Genomic DNA, 21895 nt, shown 5'->3' on the forward strand with positions numbered 1-21895 from the left:
CCCTTTCCCCTCAAGTTCTTGACCTTCTCCCTTTCTTTCTCATGTTCACACTTTCACTTCTTATTTACTTTCTCTTAGAAAACTTAAAATGCCTCTTCTACAAAGATCAGTGGGTGTGCGTGCTGCCACTTCACGAATCAGCGGTACATTGCTGCACTGGCATGGTGCACCCTGCTCTCAGTTTGCTAGGGGCAATGGAACATCAGCATTAAGGACCTAATATTGCTCTATCATCTTCCCTTCTGTCCCGTCTTTCTCATTCTGTTTTTACCATCTTCCCTCTCCTTTTTCAGATATACCTCCTGTTTGTCATTCTCTCTCATTCTTGTCTTTCTGAACCTTAGCCACCTCTATCTCTGCCTCTTTGGTGTATATTCTTCTTTCCCTTCAGCATTGTTTTTCCGTACAAAACAGTAAGCTGATAGCAGAGATGATTTAAATGCATCAAACCCTGTGTCTAAAAAGCCCCACACTGCTTGCCTTCCTACACAAGCCAATGTGCCAAAGGACTCTGCAAGTCGCTGTCACCCCAAGCAACGTCTGCCTAAAGCCAGGGTCTCAGAGCCACATCCCAGCTCCCTCAAGTCTTTTTGCCCTCTGGAAATCCATGCTCTGCTTGCCAGCACTCAGGACTTCTTTGAAAGCCATTATGTGCTCCCATTAAATTAAATGATAGAGCAACATTAGGCCCTTAACGTTGATTTTCCATACAGTTCTTTGGTATCAGCAGAGTTCTGATGCCCCCCAGATATGTTCCCTTGTTTAGCCTTAATCTGATTACATTCATTAATCTGATTCTTTTTTGCAAAGCAGACAAGAGAGATCAGACAGCCTGAGAGCTCTTCCCAATTTATTCTCATCTAAGACAATCTCCTCCCTAGTTTGGATTTACATGGAAAACAGGATTATCGAAAAGGGACCATTTTATCTATCTTTCTGCAGTGTCTGTTATTTAACAGCAACAAAAATTACTTGAGTTTTAACCTGTAATGCTGCATTGGCTGGACAAGTACTAGATAAAGGTTCACCCTACTAGAAAAAATTAATTTTGAGCATTGAGGGCATTCACGTCAATAACACCGTAGAGAGGAAGAGAAAAAAACTAATTAAGCTTCAGCTCCTGTACAAGTGCTCTGAAGCAGATCTATCTAAAAAAATAAGTTATTGAATAGATTTCATAATCCTTAAGAAAGAGTAGTGACAGTCATCTGTCCTGAAAGAATCTGTCATCTCTTTCTGTACGTAAATGTCTGCAGCAAATTATATCTATAATCCCGATCTTATTGACTTGGGTGTCATTTAAGTCCTGCTTCTGTAGCTAGAACTTCAACTGCTACAGGATGCAGATACAATCACCTGAAATAATTTTATGACAATGCTTTACATTCCTACAGCAATTTCTATCTAAAGAAGTGTTGTGAAGTATTTTGCAAGCATTTCATCAAAACATTTAATTAATGCTTTCGCGTAAGTCTCCCGCTTCCCCGTGTGCTCATGTTATTACAGCATTGAATTATCTTGTCTTCTCACATGTACTGCGCATCACCCTTTTGGGAAAGAACACTGAGCTGCAGAAAGATGAACAGAGTGTCTGCACAGCGGAGACAACTTAAGTCAGCCTTGTCCAGGAGAAAGCATCCCCCCAGCAAAGTCCTACAGGCATTACCATGCCCTCACAGGTGTAGCGCTCACCTTTATCTCTGTCTGGGGGACATTTTTTCCTGATTCTCTCATGCTTAGAAAAGTCAGGTTTCTGCCTCAGTGTTTTGGAAGAAAGTGAAATGGATAAAGCCTGGAAAGATTTTGCTTTTCTGCTGATTGCCTAAAGCACGGGTTGTTCCACATTTGATTTAAAAATTACTAAACATACCCTAAGAACTAATCAGGATTTTTGCAGCAATTGAAAACTCATCATTTGTTTGTACACTGGCTATCCTAGACAGCCACAGGAGTGTTACTAGCCACAAGGAAGGTAAATAAAATCAAATTATATGCCAGATGTATTTTTCCCCTACAGATCATTTTAATAGAAATCTCTAGGAAGATCTGCCTGAAGTGATGTCTGTGCTGCTCGTCGTACATCTTCAGGAAAGATACCTCTGACCATAGTGAACACAGAAAAGGGATTACCAGGGGAACAGAAAGCCAGACATTCAAAAAGCTTGTCATGGTTAGCTGAGCAAAATGAAAACTAAGCAATCTCCAATGACAGCCTGAAAATGCTGCCATAGAGGCAGGAGAGATACAGAAACTCAAGACAGGCACCAGGGAGCTGGGGAGATGCGTGTCCAGTTAGGCTAGACATCAGAAAAAAGCTTCTAGCTACCCAAAATGTGCAGTCCTGAATAGCCCTCCTATAAGGGCAGTGGGGAAAAGGCTTTTAGGGTGGAGATCAGTTAATGTAAAGGGTTGCATGATGTTCACTAGTAGGAAAGCAGACACAGCATTCATGAATCGTATGCCAGCTCTGTAAAAACTCACCAGCTTTACAAGACTCAGGCAAAAAGAGAAAGCAACTTGACCAAATTCGTGAACAAATGATACCACAGAAATTAGGAAAAGAGCAGAGATGTCCTAAGACCAGTCAATATCTCCACCTTCCAGCTCTAGGAGAGGTGTCAAAGGCTAAAGGATAAGACTGGGGTTGTGGCTACAGGAGCTTGTGGAAATGAAAGCACTTGTGTCAAGGAACTCAGTAGAGACAGGGTACAAAAAAGGTTCATTTGGGGGTTTGAGGGAAGGGAGTTGTACTTTCTGAAGGGATAGAAACAGCACAACCAGGGATCAGCAGTACGTCAGGCTTGAGATGAATGGATGGGCTGTGTGCTGTGAAAGTGCTCTGAGGCAGGCAGAAAAATAGGAGAGCTCGGGGAAAACGTAGTGGAGAGCTGCAACACCACTTTGGTGAGGATAAGGGGCAAAGAAACTATGGCACCTGGTGGACTAGAGACTACAGAAGGCCAGATACCCCTCTGGCCTACAATAAATACAAGTAACTTGAAAAAAGAACTAAAAATCGTAAGGAAGAAGAAAGAAATGTTTTCAGCCCTGTCACAGAAGAAAACAATTCTCAAATAGTTAAATGGCACTACACTGCTATACGTATCACCACTGATTCTTGAAAATAGATATATTCCCCTATTTGACACAGGTGAATACAGTTCTTATCTTGGCATCACAGCCAACCGCTGGCCTGGAGCTCTGAGTATGCTTCTCCGTAGGAAGACTTCTCCATGGGAAGAATAAGGACACTTACCCATATCGAGACCACACAGGACCAAAGTTTATTCTGTTCTGTGATCTGGTTTTCTCTCAGTAATCAATAAGACTTTCACACAGTGGAGCTCGAGGCCAGACCTTTCACCAGTCTCCAGGACCACGCTCCTGTTTCCCCAAAGCCCCTCTTCGGAAAACACTGCTTTCTGGAGGTCAGCAAGTGAACGTACTATCCCTTGTATCCCCCGTGGTCCATCAGGATGTATTTATGCTGTCCCAACAGGATCAATGCTTTCTCATTATCTCATTTGCAGTGCAATAATACCACAATATTGAATAGTCTATAGGTTTTTCCTTTTAATTTCCATTTCAGTGATTTTTGTGTGAAGAAGCAAAGGTTAGACAACCATATATCATTTTACTAATTGTCTACGTTAGACATTGTTTACTGAAGTCTCACAACTCACCTTCACTATAGCAGACTGTGGTTGCAATTCCTCCAGCAAGGAAAGAGAAAGGTAAACCTGCCTGACTGCAAGCCAGAAGCAGAACAAGAGCCCTTACAGACTGGTCCCCAAGGTCATGCCAAGCCACTGCATTAAGTGCAACCAACCTTCCCCACCTCGTACACCACATACCCATTTCTTGATATGTCTGGCACCCACAAGACATGCAAAATGTGAGACAGCCCCAGTGGGGCTCAAAGGGTACAAGATAGCAACAGCTCCTTAGTAGTCCCATTTCTCCACTGCAGGAGAGGGTTCCGCTACACGTGCAACTGGTTCTAGGCAAATCACCAGCATTAACCTCGCAGTCCCATTTGGATGGCTGCCTCCTCCTGGCATGGACTCAGGTCACCCAGATCATAACATAACCCCAGCATGGAAGTCATAGCTGAGCCCTTCAGAATCCCCATGGTGTCCTTTCAGTTTTAATCCAAAGTATGCCTCTAGAATTGCCTACAGTGAGCTTTAAAAAACACAGTGGCATAGCCAGACCTACAGGTAAGCACACGACAAGATCCTCTAGGGATCTCAAGAAGCCCGAAACTAGGTGGGATTTGTGCAACTGATGGGCCTTTGCAAATCCCTGTGGGGAAACTATTAGCTAAAAGTGTCCCTGTAAGTCTTTCCTTCACCTTTGGTATTTGATCTGAACTTCTACAAAAAAATAAAAAAAGGCTGTTACCTGCCTGTTTTTAAGAGACCAATGCTATCTCCCCAGCTTATGACCATCTTGCATCCTGCACAGTGATAGCTAAAAACATGGTGAGACTTGATGCAAAATTACATGTCTTTGGGGCTGATCTTTAGAAGCAGGGTGAGAAGTACCAGGTGTCCTGTAGAATCTATGAAGTTTCTTCCAGGGCTCAGCATAGTCATGCCAGCAGCCTTCCTGCATACCCGACATGATTAAAATGCTCCCAAAAAATCCAGCAACACTCCTCAGCTCCATCACATGGCATGCGCATACTATATGTGCATTTTGCTATTTTAGCTAAAAAAAAAAATCAGAAGCATAAACAAGACTAATTTGTTCTTAATTAGATGTTTAACTTCCGATGTTTAACTGCCCAATGTTCCTTTAAAGACAGACGCTTCTGTTTGGGGCTTTTGGTGCCGCAGCTCTGCACGCATCTTGTGATCTGATAGGGAGAAGATCAGCTATCTATCAGCTGATAGAATATTAGTTCCACAAAAGCAGGACTAATCCAAGACAAAAGTGCTATGCTCCCATTTTGAGTGTCTCACATGGACAGAAAAAAGATTATTTAGCATAAGACAGAAGTATCTACTTGAACTTCTGCTTTAACTTGAAGACATTTAGGAAAACATAAGAGGAAACTGAAGATCACAAGCTGAGTTAAAGGTTTAATTTCAGAAAAAGCATCATATTTTTCTTAAGCATACTATTCAACTGCATTTCTTTTAGCTAAGAATCTTGTATTGTTGCACGCTCAGTGATGAATTGTTCTCCCCTGTATTTTGGGAGAGCCTTATCTTCAGTAGTCCAGAAGACCGTGACTCTGAGAAGCTACAAGCTATAGTAAAAGCCTGCCAGGGTAGGACTGAAAAGGTAAGTAAGTCCTACATACCGCTTTCCCCCATCTGCTGAATTGTAGTTGTCCTCTTGCTGATATTATCCAAACACTTAAGAACCTAAGAGCGTGTGAAAAGGTGATTTAAGTATTTAAGAAAAGATTAAAAAGAATCAACTCTTAAACTCAATGATTTAAATAATAACCTGTTCTCCACAGAACTCAAATCAGTGTAAGCCTTGTGGCTTGTGTGTGAGCATGCAGGAATAACAAAAGGGAAGTATCAGAAACATCACAGCACTACTGGAGATATCAGAAAGCAAGCCAAAACTAAGTGAATGATATGTTTAGTTTTTTATTACAAAGACAAGAAGAAAACCATTCAGACTATAACACACCTCTTACATTCCCACTAGCTTTAAGTTTGTCTAAGCAAAGGATAAGAAAAACTTAACGACATTACTATATGCTCTATACGATCAAATTTAAATAGAGACCACAACAGATGCTGGAGAACCCACAACATCCTTAGCTACCTACCTCACTAGCTGCTTATCTGCTTTAATTCATTTACCCCAGCTTTCCCCCCCCACACCTTTAAGTAGCCAAAGATGTTGATTGATTGGAAAGTGATTTTCAAACAAGCTAATCAAATGGTAAAGAGGCATTGCAGATATACATATAAAACTTCCATCCACACCTAAGCTCTTTCTCATTAGGTAAAGCTTCTTTCTGATGAAGTAACTAGTATCTTTTTGTTATACTGTTTATCAGAGGTGCATATGGTGCTTTTAGCTTTAAAAAGACATTCTATTTTTTCAAGGGATTTAAAGAATAAGTTTTAGTCCTGTATTCCTGTTTGCAGGTAGCACAGGGTTTTTTCTGTACTTAAGGTTCCGCCTATTTTATAGCAATGTTCATTCAATTTAGGAAACAAATAGAGTTTGGGGTGGGGGGAGGGAGGTTGTCCTTTTATAGATTTATGTATTTAGGTATAACTTTAATATGTAAGTTGTCTAATGTACCCAGAGCAGAAGAAAAGATAATTTACCTATGTATCATTATTACATCTTTAAGATGGATATACCAAGTTTTTTTACCGATGACCTGGTTTCTAGCAAAATTTTCCGTAGTTGTATTAGTTCTGGAGTCCCCTGTACTCACAGCATTTAATTTCTGTGCTAGAACTAATTCTGGCTTAGGGCTGGATCACACTTCATCAAGGAGAAATATGTGAGAGTGCAAAAGTCAATAGCAGCAAACCTGGCGTTAAAGCAAAAGGATTTCTGCTAACTCATGCTATGTCGTTGGATGTTTGTTCTAAATGGGCTGGCAAGTGCCTCATTCCCTAACCGGCGTATAGGAAAATCCTCACAATGCTTAAAACCTCGAGAGCAGCTTGCACCCTCTGTCTGCTGTAGTAATTAATCTGTTTTGACCTTTCTGCCTCTACTTGCAGATTAGATGCTATTTTGCTGTCTAGAAGGTGTATGTGTGTTTCCAGGGATGCTGCAATGGATGTTTGATTCTGCTCTTTATTGCTCTGTTAATATTTCAAGGCTCTTGCCTCCTGCTAACCCAAGTTGGGTGTAACGAGTCTCCTGGGTATTTAGAAAGGGCAGCAAAGTGGGTTATCGTGTGCAACAGTCGTCTTAAGTATCTGCTTGTGGGTTAGAGAGGCCAAAGCGAACTCCTGAGGAGCACTGCTGCTGACTCCAAAGATGGAGGCTGTCCTGGAGAGTGTGTGCTGAGATGTGGCGTCTGCAGGGCTGGGAGATGATGGTGCTTTGCTCTGGTTCCTTGGTCAGCTATGTCTGGGTCTGCAGGGCAGACATCCCAGGTCTTCATACAGAAAGATGCAGGGCACTGAGCCCCAGCCCTTCCTCTCCAATGGGATACTAGCAGTTTGCCACAAAGCTTTCCTCCGTTTTTCTCCAGAAAACCTGTAAGTATTATCACATGGTAAGCGCTAGTTGAATAACTTCTATAGGTGTTTCTTATTTCTTTTGGGCTGTGGTACTGCTGGGAGGTGGCTCCTCTGCTCCCCCCCCCTTGAAGCCAGCTGAAGTGAGCAGGGTTTTCTGGTGAAAAGCAGCCTGCTTTCACCTCCTGTGAAGGCAACTGTGTGGCCTCGAGCGGGCGACCTGCCTCCTGCCCGAGCAGCCTTCGCTTGGGGAACGCGGGCACTCGTTGTTCCTCTCCCAGTACTAACAGCCATGGGTGGACTCCAGGCCTTACCCTGCTAAAAAAAAAAAAAAAAAACCTCCATATTTATTTAAAAAATAAATAAATAAAAGCCCACCTGGCACGGAGGGAGGTGCCTGCGGCGCCCCGCTGAGGAGAGGGTAGGGCGGCGGGCAGCGGCCGGGGCGAGGCTGCGGGGCCGGGCCGTGGAGCGAAGGGGCCGGGCCTGCCTCGCTTCCCGCCGCGCCGCCGCAGCCCGCCGGGTAAGAGCGGGGGCTCCTCTAGGCCGCGCGGGAGCCGCGGCCTCGCGTAGCGAGCGGGCGGCGCGGGGAGACGCCTCGGCCGGGCGCGGCTCTACGAGGGGCCGGGGTGGAGGGAGGCGTCCGGGCCGCGCTCTGGCGGCGGGTGGCGGGTTGTACCACGGTGGCGGGCAGGAAGGGGAGAGCGGGTTTCCCCGGGGCGCTGTGAGCCCCCAGCGGGTGCCGGGGCTGGCTGCTGGGTACGGCCGATCCGAGAGCGATCCGGTGTGCGGGGCGCGGGCCTTCCCCCGGCGGTGGGATGTGTCAGGAGCCGCGGGGTGGGGAGGAGCCTAGAGCCCTTAAGCAGGCTTGAACGGAGTCCAGGCCGATGGGGACTGGAAATAATTACAAAAAAGAAAAGGCAAGTGACTGCCTGCCTATTTCTTTATCATGCTTTGTTCAGGGGTCTGCTGGTGTGAGCTGTAATTAAAAGGCCATGCTTACAGTTGGTATTTAAAAGTGAAGTAAAACTAGTTTAGGGCACAGTGCTCTCCTGTGTTTCCCTCAGTTTTCCCCTTCTCCCCAGAACCCGTAGTGAGAAAGGACTAGACTAAAGCCAAAATACATCTGCATAAAGGAAAGTGAAACTAAATATGCTTACCGAAAGGCAATCGAGTTGGGGAAATGAAACTTCACCTGTATGTACTTAACCCTGTGCTTCCCCTCAGAGGGCCAGTGGTCATGAAAGGAGACAGTTGTGGAGCTGTGGCCTGAGATGCTAACACGGATTCAAGGGGAAGAGTAAAGTGTTTAGGCTGGCCATATTTTGTCCTGTTTGCTTCCAAAGTTTCTCAACTCTTTCAATTTTAATCCATTATTTTTTCACATTAAACTGTTTTGTAACATTTAAGATCATCATATTTTGATTCTGAGGTAATGGGATGGTTTGGGGGATGGTTAAAACGATATGCTGAGGGATTTCATGTCTCCTGTGGTAATTTTGGTTAAATTATTTTGCTTAAGTGAACATCTTGGTTTTAAATAGATTGCTAGCCGGTTGATTTCTGGTTAGTGAACCTAACTTCTGCCTCGTGTGCTTTGTGCTGTGCACTGGAGCAGATGGCAGCAGACTCGTTAGCTTTGTGCTGAGTACGCTTGAGTTAGTCTGCCTTTATCCACACAAAGCACAACACTTCGCACTACTTTCTTCTTCAACATCAAGCACGAGTTAACGTTGACCACAGATGCAAGAAAGTCTCTTCCCACATCAGATTTGTCACTGTTTTTTCAGTAGGGAAGGCTAGGCTTAAGGATTTGCAGTGGCCTGGCAGAGAGCTGTAATGCTGAGCACAGAAAAGGGGTTTTACTTGCAGGCTGGTATTATACCTCTCCTGAGGGTCTCTTCAGCTAGAGGGCTGTTATCGAGGGTGCCAGTGAGGGGGCTCTCCCAGCGTCACACGGGGTTTGGTGGAAGACGTGTGAGGGTTAGCTGTTGGGAGTTAGGGGAAAACAGAAGGATCAGCTGCGCTCCCTCTCAAAGCTGGCTTTGCTTGTGGCTCCCCACTCTCTATACTGTGAGGGAGATGGATAAATACTGCCGTAATCAGATGACAAGATTTCTGGGACACTTGTTTGATTTGTATAGCTTGTGGTGTGTTCTCTTTTGTGCCTGAGAGAGATATTTGTATTTAAGTGTTTAGACCCATATAGTGAGCAGAGTATTCAGAGGTCGGTAAAGAGCCGAAGCAGCAGCTGAATTTTCTTCACTTCCTATGTAAATAGCATGAAGGGTGGTTGAACCTGTGAACCTCCTGATTTCTAAATAGCCTTATTCAGGATAGCCCTCCTTTATTTTCCTCATTGGTATGTGATTCTGTGAAGCATTTCTCTCATTCTAGAATACAGAGGTTAAGCAGGAGAAACTTCTATTTTTTTTAAGAAACCGCTTTGCTTATTTATATACACTTGGGATTGGAGTGACATTGTTTCTCTTCCCCTGCTGTTCTCCAGGTTGTGAATAAATCCAAGAATGAATAAATGTAAGAAGCCTTATGTTGACCAGACTACAAATCTTGAAAAGTTCAGTCCTGAAATTCTTTCTGAAATTGAGAAGCTCTTTGCAAAGAAGTTTACTTACGCTAAGCCAGTAAATAATGAATGGCAGCTACCAGATCCCAGTGATGCTTTCACGTGCGATCACAAGGAATTCAGCTCACTCCTGGCTCTAAAGGACTCGATGAATGAAGTGAAGAATCAACTGAGTGATAAGAACCTGGTTGAATGGCATCAGCACACCTCATTTACCAATAAAGCAGGGAAAATAATTCCTCATGTGAAGAAATCTGTGAATGCTGAGCTGTGCACCCAGGCCTGGTGCAAGTTTCATGAGATTCTGTGCAGTTTTCCTCTTCTCCCTGAAGAAGCTCTTCAGGATGGAGAACTGAATTCTGTCCACCTCTGTGAAGCACCTGGAGCTTTTATAGCCAGCCTCAATCACTACTTGAAATCCCACCATGTCCCTTGCGACTGGAATTGGGTAGCTAATACTCTAAACCCTTATCATGAAGCAAATGACACCCTTACGATGATCATGGATGACCGTCTTATCGCAAATACGTTGCCTTGGTGGTACTTCGGCCCAGATAACACCGGTGATGTGATGACACTGAAACATCTAACAGGACTTCAGAAGTTTGTAAGTAATATGGCCACAGTTCACTTGGTAACTGCTGATGGCAGCTTTGATTGCCAGGGAAATCCAGGTGAACAAGAGGCTCTTGTCTCACCCCTTCATTACTGTGAAGCAGTCACTGCTTTAATGATCCTGGGCACTGGGGGATCCTTTGTTTTGAAGATGTTCACGCTGTTTGAACACTGTTCTACCAATCTGCTCTTCCTGCTAAACTGTTCTTTTGAGGAGGTCCATGTCTTTAAGCCAGCCACTAGCAAAGCTGGAAACTCGGAGGCCTATGTGATTTGTCTTCGTTATATGGGCAGAGAAAGCATTCATCGGCTGCTTTCGAAGATGATACAGAACTTTGGAACAGAAATGGTCAACAAAGCGCTTTTTCCCCAGCATATGCTACCAGAATCTTTTCTTAAAATACATGAAGAGTGTTGCATATTCTTCCACAAGTGCCAGGTAGAGACAATCTCTGAGAACATCCATCTCTTTGAGCGTATGGAAGAAGAAGAGCAGACAAAACTGAACAAGTTAAGAGACTGTGCAGTAGAGTTCTTCATGCAAAGACTTCATATGAAACCCATTGCCAGAAATAACTGGCTTGTCAGGAAGTCTCAGACCGGTTGCAGCATGAATGCAAAATGGTTTGGGCAAAGAAACAAATATTTTAGTACATACAATGAAAGGAAGATGCTGGAAACCCTTACGTGGAATGATAAAGTGGCAAAGGGCTATTTTAATCACTGGGCTGAAGAACATAGTTTAAATAATGCTGGTAAAATGTGCATCTTGGAAGGATCATCTTCTAACCTCGAGTGTAGCTTGTGGTACATTTTGGAAGGAAAAAGACTACCTGTGGTAAAATGTTCTCCGTTTTGTGATGGTCAAGTCTTGGAAAATCTTAATGAAGCTATGAAAGAATTGCTGGGGGGGAGGCTGAAAAGCAGTCAACTGCTGGAGCCTTGTCACTCATGTGAAGTTCTTCCTGGGGAACTGATATTGGCAGAAGTGTCTGATCTTTCCAGGTGTCATCAGGAAGTCCTAAATGAAAAATGTAGTGACCAACTCAAGTGCCTTGTGGTGGACTTTCCATCCCTCTGTGATACTGAAAGCCAACCTAGTATGGAAATAAAGCTCCTGGACTCAGCCACACTGCTGACTTTCAGCTTCTCCTTGCTTTATGATGGAGAACCAAAGTACCAGCAGCAGCTTTTGGAGTGCGTTCTGCATTCGTTGAATCAGCTTACAATGGGAGATGCATTGATTTTGCCCATCCTCTCTTGTTTTACACGCTTCACAGCTGGCCTGGTCTTTATACTGCATTGCTGTTTCAGATGCATCACATTCACTTGTCCGACCTCCCATGAGCCTCTAAGGACTAGTGCCGCTTTGCTCTGCGTTGGCTACCGAGGCCTCCCAAACCCAGTTATTGAATATCTACGGCGTCTGAATAAACTAATGAGCTCTTTACTAGACACAGACTCTCCCCAGCAAGTTTTGCAGTTTGTGCCTATGGAGGTTCTCCTCCAGGGCAAACTGTTGGAGTTCTTGTGGGATTTGAACACAGCCATTGCAAAGAGACAACTCCACTTGATCGTACAAGCTAAGCAGCAGCAAATCACTAGCAATATTTCACTTTAGAATAATTCTAGAATTGAGCAAGTTGCTGCTGCTAGACCTTGTTTCACAGGCAGGTAGAAGGTGTTAAAAACATTGTTAATGTGAAAGTAATGTTACTGTAAAACCTTGGTGTGACATTGTTAATGTTGGGAGGATGTTTTGAGCTGTCAATCCCACTTGCACCCTATTGGCCTGTCCTACAGAAACCTGAGGCTCAGGCATGGCAGACTTGGGAGGGACAGTGATTGAAGTGGAGAAACTGTTTCTCTTCTGTCACAGCTCTCCCTGAGCAAATTTCTTTGTGTGGCACCTAGGTCAGAACTGCGACCTTCATGATGAGAGGTGATGTATACCTGTTGCATCAGGCCAGACAACGGGAGACCCTGTTGTGTGACAGTAGCCCTCTTCTGCGGAGCAAACTCTGGGAGTCTTGACACATCTGCCTGCTTTTCCAGGGTTTGTAGAAGCTGAAACCTGAGGTTTGGGCCAGAACGCTCAGTGGTGTGCAAGCCCAATGTAAGACGTGAGGGATGAGTGTCTTGTGAGCAGGCAGCTGTCCCACAAAGGCTGGGTTAAAAATGACTGCCTGTAAGCAGTAGCAGAGGTGTCCAGGGAAAGATGCTCTTTGTTTTTAATTTTGTTTATGCAAAGAGCAGCAGTCTGTGTTATGTTTTTTGACAGGTTATTTTGTGGCTGTGTTTCCCCATCAATGAACGGGCTGTTATAATGTTATTTTTATGTGGCTTATGGGTCCTCCTTAAAATAATTTGAGACTCCTGAGTGGAAGTGAAGACTTTACACTTGCATAGACATCTGTCTATGGCAGCAGCTGTTAACGTGGAACTGCAAATGTTTTTCAGGCTAAAAACATGATTGTGCGCAGATTTGTGTATCAAGAAATGCTTTGGGTACCATCAGAGGAGCATTAAGCTGAAGAAATATGCGATAACTGTCTTTGGGAAAGTATGGTTAAGATTTCAGTTGGTTCCCCTTAAGGATAAAAATGATGAAATTGGTAACTGACTGTTCTTTTAAGGGAGTCAAATTTTATTTTCCATATTGCTCCTTTGAGAGCTAAATTTTGAGGCTTAACTTGTGTATATTAACATTTAGTTTTAAGTTTGTAGTATATGTGGAAAAATCTCCTCAGAGGGAGAAATGATGTTTAAAGGAAGAATGGCTTTGCTGCTGTTATGTGCAAGATCTTGTAGGAAAAGGTCGAAAAGAGTGGAGTTAGAAGGAAAATATAGTCTCCTGATGAATTACCAGTCACCTTCTGGAAGCACTTCTAGTTATATAATGTGGGAGCTTGAAGGATAATTGATTACTGGTAAGGGATTAAAAGAACTGCTGAAAAACTGTTTTGTCTGGAGGTGCTGCACATTTAATAGTCTTTCTTGCCACGTTGATCGGGGCAGAGTTTAATATATCTAACAGTTCATTTTTTTTATTTAAGAACTTGATAGGTGAGTGAGTTGGTGGCTCACGTCTGACTAATTCATAACATTTTCTAAAAAAAATCTTGCTTTTTACAGTTGCACGTAAATAGAAGCTGCCTAAACAAAAGCTTCTGGGATTGGTCATTGCCCATTTAATTTATTTAAATGAACATGCTCTTTTTGCTGTGAGCTGAGTCATGCTTCCTCTCTCAGACCAGGAAGGAAGGGAAAAGAGGCTATAGATTGGGAGATACATGCAGTAATAGCTTCCCCTGTAAATCACTTTTTGAATCTCTAAACCAACAGTGCAAGCAGGGACACAGATTAATTTCATTGAGGAATAAAAAAGAAATACTGAAAACCAGATTAAAGAAGGAGAGAAGAAATATTGTAGAAGAACGGATGATGAGACAGTATCAAAGATCACCAGTAAAAGTCATCTTTATCTGAAACAAAAAGCAGGATAAAGGTATTGTCCACCAAAGACACCCCGATGTCTCTGCCACTGTTTCAGTAGTCATTAATGCTTCTGAAACTCCCACTGAGCTGAAGCATTTGAAAAGATGTCTTTTAAAGCAGGGGTAAACGAGATACTTCAAGTGCATGGGAGTGCTTACACTGTGATGTTCTGCCATGGAGGCATGAGTAGCCAGAAGCATCTCATCTAATAGGTACTTAAATAACTTGGGTTTCTTCTTACTAACATTAGTCTAATATTTTTAAATTATTATTTTGTAGGTAAAGTAAAATCCTGAGGTGACTGACAGACTGTGAGAGAAAATGCATTTATTTTTTCAAGTTTTCCTTGCTCTGTTCTGTACATCTGATGAACTGTGCAGACTTACCTGAGATTCCTCCTATCCCACCGTTCCCATCTCATCAATCTCCCTTTTTTCCTTTATTTTTAGAAGAAAGCATTTTAGATGGCCACAAAGCTTCGGGCGAGTTAGGACTGTGTACTTCAAGGTACACTAAACGGAGGTGGTGGGGAAACATAATCCATCTGTTTGGAAGTACTCCCCCAAAAAAATGTGTGCAAGCTCTCCTGTGGAAAGCCAGATCTCTAACCCAAAGGAAATCCAATGTCTTGTGGATCCTGATGCCCGATTTGCTCTGGAGCATTTTTGTTTGTTGGCAGACATGGGGAGATGACAGGAGAAATGCTTTGACAGCAGCTATTCCTGTTAAAAAGAAAGGATACGGTTTGGAGAGGTTTTTTTATTGTTGTTTTAATGGCAGGAGTTTCAAAGTTAGGAATGACGCTTGTCCTTTTAATTGTGAGACTCCTGCGTTGTCCTAGCTGTCTTTAGACCAAAGATTTCTTTGAGGGAAGTGACACTTAATTTCTGTTGTGACTTTTGGAATATGTAAGAATGCATGGGAAGAATGTATTAACCTTTGTGGAAAGGGTCTGATGACTCCTGCCTTCCTCGAGGCTGTCAGTTTTCGGCCAATTTGATTTGATTTTGGGTGACACCTGATGAAGTGTCTCAGTACCCTGGCAGCTTTTAAGTTGTTTTTTTTATCTGTTTGAAGATGAACTGGGTATTGTTTTTCATAATTAGGAGCTTAAGGTTTCACACAGGGGAAAATAAAGGAGATGGAGAGACTAAGTTGGTTATGATGGGATCGAGATTCATGCAAACTTGAGGTAAATTTAGTTTTGCAGCCCTGCTGTTGCAGGTTTCCAATGAAGGACCAATATCTAGGCCCAATGATTAGCTATGAGCTACGTTATTTTTCTGAAATGTTTTGGATCTTTTGTTTTAAGCCAGCATAATATTTTGAAATCAGTTGCATGAGGGTTGAATGAACTGGGTACTCCACTAAGTGAAAATGCTGATTTTTTATTTTTTTTTTTTAAGTTGAGTTCCATTAAAGTTAAGAGAATTGCTACTTATTTTTACTAATTTTGTATTGTATTTAGATTCATTTGGATGTGCACAGATTGTATGTGTTCTTGCCACTGGCTTTCCAATTTAATTTCTACAAAACATAATGAGATTTATAGTATGAAATCCAGTGGTCTATTAAAATGGTACTAATTGGTGTCTATTAATCTTCATTTAAGCTGGATCTGTCAAATTACTGGTTGTAAAAGTAGAATATGTAGCAGAATTGTATTCTATTAGAAAAACAACTTGGGACTTAACGGGAAGGGATTAATATTGCCTATGTAGAAAGTAGGAGAAAAGAAAAACACACCTTGATTTCTGGCCACTGAGCTGGATGCTTTAGGATGCAGAATAACATCAGGTCCTTGATTCACTGGAAGCAAGGGTTGACGAGTAAGCTGAAGCCTCAGAGCCTTATAGCCTCCTGTTACCATCCCTAAAAATTGACTTTTGACATCTCTTTAACTTATGGTTGATTTTCAGCATTAGTTCTTAATGGTGAAGTGGGGGAAATCCTGTGTAACTTGTCTTACCATTTTGGGTGGTATGAAATGGGTTTGTTTATCAGCATTTGCCCCCATTTCCCACTTTTAAACAAGAGTCTCTAAATTTCACCTTGTAGCCTTTGAATATCAGTCTCTTATTTTTTTTTAGTACTTTAGTGAGTGAGGACTAAGATTGAAATTTCCTTGCCAAAGTCTGGTAATGGTTTTTCCGTCTCATTTGTGCAACTATTTTCATGAATGCCGTGCTGATATCCTTAGTTCCAGTTCTTTGTGCACTTAAGTCACTTGACAGAAAGATCAAATGGCGGTGTTTATGCCAGAAAAGTGCTCAGCCTGTGGCTGTTCATTGCTTACTCTTTAGGCAATAATTTGGATTGCCATCGAGCCCTCTTGTGACTCCTTATGGGTCCAGAGCTGATTTCAAGTCTTAAGAATGAAATTTGCTAAAAGAATTAGCCAGTGGCTGTAGACACTTATGCTTATAACAAGCAGAACCTTTAGGAGACATTTAAATGCAGCAAACTTTTCCACCAGCCAGGAGAGGCTAATATAACATGCAGCTGATGGGATTTGCTAGCCTTTCCTTGCTAAACATTCTTAAAAAAAAGCTTTGAGGCATAATCACCTGAACAAACAATTCACCAGTTGTGTGCTGCCTTTCTTGTACACACGGTTATGTTCATGGTTGCATGCGTGGAAACCCCCAGGACTGTACAGCTATGAAGCTTTTGCTTTGTAACTAATCCACGTGTGCTTTTGTTTTGAAGGATGTATATATTTTTCTAAGTAGATGAAGGGATGTTGGTTTACATGGCTATTGCATATTTTCATTTGGTCTGCAAATGAGTGTTAAAAGACCTTTTTTTAAAAAAGGACAGGAAAAGAAATGTTATTTGGAGAAAATAAAGTATTTTAGGTTTTAAATGTTTCTATTTATGTGTTTCTTTACCAAACGTGGAACAAAACAATGAATCATAGTAGGGAGAAGTCTGGGGAGGTTTAATATTTCATTTTTTTGAGCCACAGTTCCCTCATCCTGCTGTTTGGATCCATCCTTAATGAGTGAAGGATATGGGGGCATTGGAGCAGCCTGTTCAGTGGGGGTGGTGTTTGGTTTTCACTTTCTTTAACTGTCTTTACCTTTGCTGTTTACTGGTTCAAAGAGAGACTTCAGTTGCAAGTATGGTCAAAGCAGTGTGTAGGAGGCCTGCACACAGCTCCCTTGGCCTTGTCACCGAGCTTTACAATCTATCTCCCCTTGTGTGGTTGATGTAACCTACTTTAACAGCAAGGATTTTGTCTTAAGGATCTTTGGTTTCTCCTGGCTATGACAGCCACTTTGGTAAGACAAGGCTGTTATACACTGTACTTCTGTCTGCAAAGTCTATTATTAATCCTTATCCAAATGTTTTCATTCTAAGTGCTAGCCTTCACTGAATGGTATTACTTAAGAAACTTGTGTGCCTTATTCCTCAGGGCTGGCTCTGCTGTACTGACAAGGGTTCCAGCTGATTGTCTTTGGCTTGGCTATTTGATTTGTCTTGAGACTGCTTGCTAACTAATTTTGACTACAATTATTAATGCTAATGTTTTTGTTTTTTGTTTTTGTTTTTTTATTGCTTTCTGCTTTGGAAGTGAACTCCAGATTAGGGAGCTGGGGAAAAACCGTTCTGTGTTCCAGAGGCATGAGATGACACAAGAAATGCATACCGTTCTGATACCTTAATTTCCTTACAGCTAGTAGGTATTTGGGGAGATCTTTAAACTGGAAGTGGTGTTGAATGTATGCTGAAATGCAGGACAGCTTGTCTCACTTGTAAGCCTTGGTTGTTAATGTCAAAACATACTTCAGGGGATGTGAGGAGTTTGGAAGTGAGTGGTCTTTGAAATGGGGGCTGGGTTGGAAGAGCCCGTTAGAAGGATTGTCAGGTTGATTTTGGTGGAAATATTGTTTAATGTGGTTTTACTGAATTACAGGGAAATACAAATGCTCAGAATTGTTTTCAAGCTCATAAACAGATATATGAAATATTTGCATTCCCAATATAACAATATAAAACCAGTGCCTAAAAACATATGAAATGGCAGATTAGAAAGTAAAGGGAAAATGTGGATGTCTTCATTTTGCTGCTACAGACCTTAAAAACTGCATATGTGACTTCTTCAGTCCTTAAAGTCTATTTATAGGCTACATTATGTTGATTAGAAATCTTATCTGAATTTTGATAGATCTTAATATGCTAGCGTGCCTGCCAGTTTTTGAGTTTAAATAGTTGGTGTTGAAAGCTAAGCCAAATCACTGAGCCCAAAGCAAATCAGCTCTTTCCCTGACTGAACAGATATTTAGCAAATTCTCTTTTACTGTGTTGTGTCAGATCCTCAGTGTCCTGCAGCAAGACTGGGGAGATGAAATTTTACCTGTAATACAACTCATACTTGAACTACTGCACCACAGTTAGCAGTCCCTTTTATTAAAACAATATTTTGTCCTCCATAGGGAACTTGAACACATCTGTTACAGTGCATCTTCGTAGTGCTTTACTAAATGAGGATGACTGTTGCTTGTTAAAGAATTGATTTATCTAAATTGGGGGATAGCATAGAAAAGTGACTGTCACTTGTCGGCAAATTGATTTATCTAAATTGGGGGATAGCAGAGAGAAGTGGATCAATATTCAAATCTTATTTGTTGCTGAAGCCAGAGATTATTATCTGTATAGCTAAGAGATGAATGGATGAATGCTGCCTGATATAAATGAAAGCTCATGCAGAGGTACCCCTAGGTCCTAAGCTGTCAGGTACCTGTGCCTCAAAACAATGACCCAGTAGCCAGTCGGTAATGAAACTTCAATTAGACTAAGGAATGAATAAACTGTGGTGGTGAAATGCCTTAATTTAAGTCTCTAGAGAGTTAAGGTAATTAAATACTTGCTTTATAATGAGTTGACTGCCTCAGGTTGATGACAGAGCACAACTCAACGCCGTTGAGTTGAAATGTAATGAAATCTGTCTTGGGGTCACAATTAAACTCACCTCCAAGGTGCCTGCTGAATAGCTACACATTCCCTCAAATAATGATGCTCTCTGACAGACGGATATTCAGTGGAGGAGTGCGGGTCTGGGGCAGGACTGCTGCTGCTGCTAGGGACATCTGAGTGATGGGAGCCATCTGAGCTGCTGAGTTCCCTGCCTTCATTACTGCAGCAACGCTGGTAGAAGGTACCCAGCTATGTAGCTTGAGTAAACCACGCTGCAAGCCACGTAGACAGTACATCGAGCTCTGCATGGAACAGATCAATAGCACAGGGTGTGTTGGGGATTAGTGCATCTAGTCCTGGGATGGATACAGGATTCCTGGCTGGTAGAAATGGTGGTGTTCAGCAGTGGAGGCTTGCTGTTGCACCTGAAAAACACAGCAGCCATACATCTCTTGGAACTGGCATTGAGCGTTAGCACGAACTGAAAGAGGCCTGGATCCAGCTAATGTATTGAGAGAGGAGAGCTAGTTCAAAAACCTACCTCCACTCTGTGGGAGCACTGGAGGGGCTAGTCCTCAACTAGGGTGAGCTTGCACTTTGCGTGGAATACCAGAGTAGGCTGGGTGTTTAATAACTGTCAGTACTATGGCCTTAACTATAAATCACGAAGTAATTGATTTTAGGGTGTTAATGAAATTTAGATTTATAGAGAAGTACAGTTATGCCTAAGATGTACAGTTAATAGCACTGGCACTGAATAAAACCTAAATTGGCTTTGTTTGCATTATGAAACAGGGTAGTGTAAGCCCATAAATTTATATTCATATACGTGGTTTGGCTCTTAATTATGCGACTAGTTTTGTGGAAGTTCTGTACTTAAATACATTTTCAGACTTGGAAACCTGTTCAAAGCTCTGGATATTGTCCAGCTTTCAGTTCCTGCACCTTCCACATGGACTGAGTATCACTGCTCTGTGTGAGAAAACAGAGACCAGATTCTAACAGTGCTTGATCAAACATCTGGAGCAGGAGTTTGAGTAGGAAGACGATTAGGCTTAAGTGTGAAATTCAGTCTGACTAGTTTCTCAGTGGGTTTCAGAGGGAACAGGACAGCCATTGCCCCTTAGGCTGGATGCTGGGACAGTGGGGTTTGCTGTAGCTGGCACAGAAGTTACAGGCCTCTTCTGAGTCCTCTAGTGTGATCCTGATAAAAAGTGTGTTTAGCATGTGTAACAGACCTCAGAAGAGGTTTGGGTCTAAGCACATGCAGTGGCTGAGAGCATACCCTACTTAGGTTTCAATAACTGACTTTACTCACCACATCACTCTCTGCACTTCTGAAGCGACCTGAACTGCTTCCTGAAGGAAATGGTGACACCAGCAGTCTCAGGAGCATGAGTGGAAGTAATGAAGCAGTAATTAGCAATTAATAAAATGTGGTGAAGCTTATAATTTTAATAACTGCTGCACTGGCCTAGAGGTCTGGTGCTGGAGTGAAGTAGCCCCTTGGAAATCTACAACTCTGAAGCTTAATTATCATAATTTCCTTTAGATACCATCTGCTCTTAGAGCCAACTTGTGTATTTATTTTTTCCCCCTGAAGGTAGATGAGGTTTTAAGGACTCCACTTCTGTGGCTTTTCACAGCAGGGATTAAATTGAAGCCAGGATTAAGATATGGGGACTGAGATGGCCTTTGTGGTTGATGTATCATGCAGAGGGCAAAGTTCTGTTAAAATAGGCAGCAGGGTCTCAGAAAAGTGTTCAGATATAGGAGGAACTGGGAGAAACATGGACGGAGCCTCCTCTGTAGTTTGCAGAGTTTCGTCTTGTTTCCAGAGGGAGTACAAATCGAGACTGGTCTGCCTGTATGTTCTTCTCTTCCCCTTCCCACCTCAAGTCCTTCTGAGCCATGTCTGGAAGATGTCAAGTTCGTACAGATACTGTGATAATGAAAGGCAAGGATTGCGAAGTAGCCCTCCTGACCTGAAGTTACCACTGGATTACTAACAACAGGCAAACCCCAGAGTCAGAGGCCAATAACTCTTTTCTGAGGAAGAAGGACACCTGTAGCGGCGGTGATGCACACTGGCAAAGCTGCTGGCTCCGCAGAGCTGTTGTATTGCTTTGCTTTACCCGTCATGTGCTGTTTTATGCCTTGCTGAGCACTGGAAGGTCAGCTCAGGTCAGAAGCCAAACTACATCACCACTCCTTTGTCTCCTAAAGATGAGCCTGAAAAACGGTCAGCTCATGAAAACAAACAGCCAGACAACACCTGCCTTCTCCTCAGCTCCCGCCATGTTAATCATTGATGGCAGGAGCTAGGAGCAAGTCAGGAGAGTCAGGTTAGGCTGAATTATTTTTTTGTTTTCAGCTATAGGAATGCCCGATGGACTTGAACAGAGCAAAACACTTTTCAAGCAGCAAAGGTAAGAAAACGGGACATGGGAATTTAGGAAGACGTAAGTGCAATTTTAGATGTCACTCATTTTCATTGAAAGGTTGTATTAAGGGTTCAATTTTGTCTTGTGTAAATCAGTTTTAATTAATAGAGCAGATGCACCAACAATGCATCCGGAAATGAAATGGAGGAGAAGAGAAAAGAGGCAGCTGGTGCTAGTGGATGTAATATTTGCTTTTTGTGAAGAGAAGCTCTGCAGAAACTTCAGAGACTCCATTTCAAATTCAGAAGCCTGTTTCTTTTGCCTGTGGAGATATATGGAGCAGAAAAAATTAACTAAACTGTAATGCTTTGTTTGATTATAGTGCATATGATGTAAGAAGAATAAGTTTTAGGAATAGGGCCAACACATGAAATCTTGGCTCCTACTGAAATATTAAGGCCTAGCCTCTCTCAGTGCAAGATGCATTAATTTCAGAGGAGCTGTCTCTATACCAAGAAGCCCTCCCAGGCCTCTGCAATACAGTCTTGGGTGATAAGCATAGACAAATCAATATGCTCATTTTTGGCTCCCTAAGCAGGGCAGGGTGCCATGATGGGCCTCACTGGCAAACCAAGCAGAAGAGGTACATAGATCTGAAAGCTTCTGTTGAGGAGGTGTGGCAGGCATGGGTAGGGACTCTGATCTTCATGTGA

The 21895-nt window shown here is 42.5% G+C and overlaps 1 protein-coding gene across 3 annotated transcripts in view; it reads left to right on the plus strand.

Annotated features, from left to right (window-relative positions):
• The first annotated feature begins 7069 nt into the window (after nt 1-7069).
• The window catches only part of CMTR2 (cap methyltransferase 2), a 28735-nt gene continuing 13909 nt past the window's right edge, over nt 7070-21895 (plus strand). The window contains exons 1-2 of one of the 3 annotated variants that reach the window (XM_087740575.1): nt 7070-7199; nt 9688-16713. In XM_087740575.1, the coding sequence (XP_087596701.1) occupies nt 9707-12001 (2295 nt within the window). In that variant the 5' untranslated portion in view covers nt 7070-7199; nt 9688-9706 and the 3' untranslated portion in view covers nt 12002-16713. Of the gene's footprint in view, nt 7200-7657; nt 7702-9687; nt 16714-21895 lie in introns of those variants that run through there. The other 2 variants (XR_015700737.1, XM_087740573.1) reach the window with 2 other exon arrangements.

This window comes from Nipponia nippon, unplaced genomic scaffold (genome assembly GCF_047370975.1).
Source record: "Nipponia nippon isolate SJK-2023a ecotype South Korea unplaced genomic scaffold, ASM4737097v1 scaffold_7, whole genome shotgun sequence".
In the NCBI taxonomy this organism is placed as follows: Eukaryota; Metazoa; Chordata; class Aves; order Pelecaniformes; family Threskiornithidae; genus Nipponia; species Nipponia nippon.